We start from the raw sequence: 5,118 nt of genomic DNA, 5'->3' as shown, positions 1-5,118 counted from the left end.
ATGGTGTGTTTCGATAGGATTAGAAGTCGGCAATAGAATGTAGAATACTGGACGTAGAGAGGCCAGCTGTAAGGAGCAAGAATCGGTATGAGAACAAGGCAGTAACGTGGCCACGATGAGGGCTGAAAAGACCTGTCTTCTTTTCAGCCCTTTAAAGTTTTGGCAACTGCAACTCTAACTGGAAGGGCGTTAGAGGCAGGCATAGGCAATGCAATTCCTACGGAAAAGGTGGACGGCACCTGCTGTTAGGTAACTGCCTAGAAAGGTAATAAGGAAGATCCATGTGCAGATTTCTCCTGTTGACTAGAAGCCTTGTTTTACTTTCTGTAGTGGCAAATGAGAATTCCTCTCTTGCCTTTTATGTAGTTGATTTCAGTGGTGTGCAGGGTATGGTTGCCTCAGTAAACTGCTGGTTTTATCCCTCTGGAAACTCTGGGGAGCATTTGATCACAGGAAGCACCGATCCCTTTCCGTTCATCTGATTCCGGTCAAGAGTAGTTAACAGCTCGCCGGAATTGTTACTATCTCATTGAGCCATGTATTCTTTGTGTAATCATCGAATCTTAGAATCCTTGAGTTGGAAAAAGACCCTTAAGGTCATCGAGTCCAGCCGTGAGTACCTAGCACTGCCAAGCTCACCACTAAGCCATGTCCCTAAGCCGTGTCCGCACGTCTTTTCGATACCTCCAGGGATGGTGACTCAACCGCTTCCCTGGGCAGCCTATTCCAGGGCTTGACAACCCTTTCGGTGAAGACGTTTCTCCTCACGTCCAATCCAGACCTCCCCTGGCACAAGTTGAGGCCGTTTCCTCTCGTCCTGTCACTTGTTCCCTGGGAGAAGAGACCGACCCCCACCTGGCTACAACCTCCTTTCAGGTAGTTGTAGAGAGCGGTAAGGTCTCCCCTCAGCCTCCTTTTCTCCAGGCTAAACAACCCCCGTTCCCTCAGCCGCGGCCCGGCCCGGCCCAGCCTGCGCCCGCTCAGGCTAACTGTGTTGTGGCTCACTCCCTCCTCCGTGGCAGGGCGCTGCCGGTTATGGAGAGGGGGTGTAGGAATCGGAGAGAGGAAGACGTTCTGTTGATTTGAGGTGCAGAGTTTTCTGCAGATAACTTGAAGTTGAAAGATGAGTTCACACAAGGCAGACTTTTATGCTGGTCAGTTCAATGTAGTCAAAGCTCAGTGGAATTTATTTGAACTAATTACAGTCCTGTTACAAGCAAGGGAAATACTGTACATAAAATAGAAGACATCGTTATTTTTATTAGGTACATTTCTTCTACGTTTATGAAAATACAAACACTATTTTTAAACAGAGATTTCCATTTTTGTCACTTTTGAAACGTTCCTGTGTACTTCCTACATGTTATTTTTGGAATTTGCAATCTTATCATCTTTGGATCTCCGCTTGATAATTTCCTTATTTGAATTTAGATTTTTCTTGTCAGGTGAAGTACTGGCTTCATCTCTTTCTCCTGTCTACGTATCGTTCTCCCTTTCTGTTCACTTCCATGTCTTCCTGGCTCTGCTGTCAAAAGAGATATACAGAACGTTTGGTGCATAGTTTATTGGAGTAAAACTATGTGCTCTTTGAGAAACAATTTAAGCAGTAAACTTTCAACGCTTCCAGAAGCAACAGAAATAAAAATATTTCCTCCTAATGTAATTCACCCAGGTTTCAAAATGTTCCGTTCAAGTCTTTTCCCTCTGAAAACCTTCCCAAGCGGATGTTTGAGAACGGTGCGGGACTTGCACGAAAGAAACCAAAGATGGTAGCAAGCCTGGCGAGGGATTCCAGGAGGTGGTTTTAGGTGCTTTGCACCCGTGTGGTGCCTCAACAGCATTTGCATCTCAGACGGGAATCAAAAGGGCCTAATGCTGCGTACGGAACTGCCCTGGGTAAAGTCACAGGAGTGCTGACAACTGGGCCACCTGGAGGGCTTTGAAACTCCAGCTCACAAAGTTGCACTTTTCGGAGCCCCCCCCCGCTTTGGGCTCATCTCCTGGAGCAGGCTCGTAGTCTCCAAAAAACCAAGGAGACCGCTTGGAAGAAGTGTTAGTGAGCATCTTCTATGGAAGAAAGTAGCAGTAAAAGGGAAAAGAAAGTGCCCGGGAAAGAAAGGGCAGTGCTCAGGCAGCCTTCCAACTTACCTCTTTGCCCTTTCAGGGAAGCGCTTTCATAGCAAGCTAGAAGGCTAAGCTTGCAAGAACTACGAGGACGCTCTGCTAGTCCATGTTTTGAACTGTGCAACTGCAGAGCAAAGTCCCTGTTAGGTCCGTGGGGGGACAGGGAGAGATGGGAGGTAAGAAGGAGATGTCGCACTGAAGCACAGACTGCAGACTAAAGGTTGGGCCCTGCCTCCGAGGGACACGAGAGAGAGGTTCTAATCTCTGCTTTCAGGACAGCTGTAAAATGTATTAACGCGGTCCTTAGGGTATCTTGTGAATGTTTTGTAGCCTGAGCCCTTTTATGAATTTGGACCTCGGCTGATCATCGCTCACCTACTGCAGGTGCTTCACGAGCAATCAAACGAGAGACAAATAGATCCCGCTCGTATAGTCTCTGCTGTGCTTTGTCCAGTGCAACAAGCCAAAACCCGCTTCTTGTAGCTCCTCACTTAAAGGCAGGTACGTGTTTTGCTTTCGTATCGGTAATATTGTGGAAAATGAGAAATCACGGCTTAGTTATACAGGCAAAATGACGTGTGCCTGCACAACAAAACGAAAACTCTTACCTGCTCTTTCAGACTACTCAGCATTCGCTTAGAATCTTGCGGGTTTTGGTTGGTTTTAAGTTTAAGAGCAGCTTTTACGTTTTCTAGGTGGGCGAGGGAACATGTCACTTTTACTGAAGAGACCGAATTGTAAAAATTTCTATCAAACAGTTACCTGAACGGTTGTTTTAGAGAACGTTTTTGCACGTGATTTTCGTTTCCTCCAAGTCGGTGCATTGTAAGATCCTGAAGTATATTTGTCTGTAGAAAAAACATAACACGTTGTTTCTTAGGTTGAGCTCCCGTTTCAGGAAAGACTCTCTTCGCCTGATATGTGAATTAGATCCTACATTAGCTGAAGTATCAGTGAATGCATCGGGCGAATCCTACACCATCTCTGAAAGACAAGCTAGCATTAAATACAGACTTTCTCTCTAGGACCTCCAAGATCATTTGTAATCTTGGAGCGTTTCCGCGAGGCTCACCAGATCTTCCCAATGAGGCGATTCTGCCACGGACATCCTTGACTTGAACAAAGTGAACGTTCCTGTGTTGAAAGTCTTCCCAAAGGCATCAGCTGCTTTTAGATTAAACTAATCCATAAGCCAATCTCCTGTTTTAGCCCTGCTTGTGAAAGCACTAGATGCAAGGCAGGATTATGTTTTTGTGCTAGAGAGTTGATTTGGCATCCGAGTAAGCTGCCTAACGACTAACCATTTTCTGTAAAATTTGGTTCAAAGTTAGTATTACTAATACGCTTGTTTTCTGCTAATTGCAGCTGAATTCCATTAACTCAAATTATGAATTCCACAGTAATCCTGACTGTTTCAGTTTATACACAACATGTAAGTATTACCATAGTTTTCGGTTTGGGTCCAAAATCTTCTGTTTGTGTCAAGCTGATTCTTTTGTTTGGAGCATTTCTGGCCATATGGCTCAGGTGCTGCTGGAAAGAAAGGTAGCGAGAATGGTAACGGTTGCTCTTATGACAACAATGCTGATCACTTTTCTTTTTTTTTTTTTTTTAAAGCTGCTGTAAATAGTGGGCATCAGTATCTTGGTGCACGTCGGCACATCTTTGCATTCATCCCTCTTTGCTGGCAGAGAAATGAATTCCTGCTATGAAGGCGGCTAAATTACTGTTCGTGAATGTTCTGACTCATTTCTGTCTGTGGATACTGCCTCAATCTGTGCTGGATCGAATTTACTCCTGCCCGTATTTAGGCGTAAATAACTTAATATTCCCCTGCAGGGGCAAACCCGAAAGCAGCACGATACAGACAGGTATCTTGGAGGCATCTTAAGGATCCTGGGTAAGCAGGAACCCACCTGTAGATCCATTGAACTTTGGTTCTTGGTTGACGGTGACAGTACGGTAGACGACATATGCTGATCTTCGAGGTTCTGAAGAATTGAAGTCAGTCTTTCTTCCAGCTTCTCTGACGTAAGGAAGAGAAGCAGCAGTTTGATCACCCTGACTTTGACCCCTTTGTTGGTAACTTGGTTTTACTTTGGGGTCTGAAGTGTGAATTCCTACAAGTGAAAAAACAAAGGTAGCCAAAAATGGTGTGCTGTTACTCACAATTTGACCTATGGCAGGAGACTGGAGGCTGGAAGACAAGACGAAAAAAATGTTCTTTGTGGCTAGTCCAATCCACATATGGATTGTCCAGATTTGACACGAAGAACAGAAATGAACTAGGTAGTGCTACATCATCTAACAGTTTAGTAAAGCAAAAGGAATAAGCCAAGTGTTTTCTCCAAATACCTTTGCCTGTTACTGTATTGGGTGAATTTCTTGGCTCCTCAGACATCCACTTCTTCTTCTTCTTGACTTCTGTACAGGGACGGTTCTTCACCAGCTCCGCGTGGTTTGTTTCTGAGGGATTGAAATAACACATATCATACTTAGTTTTTATAAAGCACGCAAAATTTTCTTATCCAAAAATGCCGTGGTGTTTTGAAAACCTCATCTCCCACTTCATACACAGGTCTTCTTGGGTGGAACATGGTTCCTCAGTCACGTCAGTGATAACAGTTTACAGCATGGGCCCACACATAGTTTTAACAGCCAAACTGGCATTGCTGACATGGTGGCAAACAGCGTTGCAGAAATACCCATGAATGGCTGGAGATTCAACGTTACTGGATTAGCTTTACCTCCAATGTCAACATACATAAGGGCTAAGGTATACTACTAGAGACGTGTCTTTTTTAGAACTCCACAGAACCGTTTCTTTTCCAAAATTAAGCAGGAAACTATCAGTTGGAGTCAGCATGAGGAATTTTTTTCCAGTATAATCCTAAAAGCAGCAGAATCAAACAGTGCTGATGTTTATGATCAACAGTGCTAAACCATGAGAAAGAGTCTTTAGAACATAAAGAGCAAAGAATAACTCAAATATAA

The 5,118-nt window shown here is 44.3% G+C and overlaps 1 protein-coding gene across 1 annotated transcript; it reads right to left on the bottom strand.

Annotated features, from left to right (window-relative positions):
- Positions 1-1,459: 1,459 nt before the first annotated feature.
- LOC127028626 (uncharacterized protein C12orf50-like) lies at positions 1,460-4,590 on the bottom strand (the record flags this gene model as incomplete). Its single annotated transcript, XM_050914346.1, has 5 exons — positions 1,460-1,525; positions 2,887-2,972; positions 3,568-3,657; positions 4,041-4,244; positions 4,480-4,590. Coding segments are annotated over 5 exons (557 nt in total), but the record flags the coding sequence as incomplete, so codon positions are not given.
- Between the last annotated feature and the right edge of the window lie 528 nt (positions 4,591-5,118).

The sequence above is a fragment of the Gymnogyps californianus genome, unplaced genomic scaffold, assembly GCF_018139145.2.
Source record: "Gymnogyps californianus isolate 813 unplaced genomic scaffold, ASM1813914v2 HiC_scaffold_376, whole genome shotgun sequence".
In the NCBI taxonomy this organism is placed as follows: Eukaryota; Metazoa; Chordata; class Aves; order Accipitriformes; family Cathartidae; genus Gymnogyps; species Gymnogyps californianus.
This window is presented reverse-complemented; position numbering and strand designations above follow the sequence as displayed.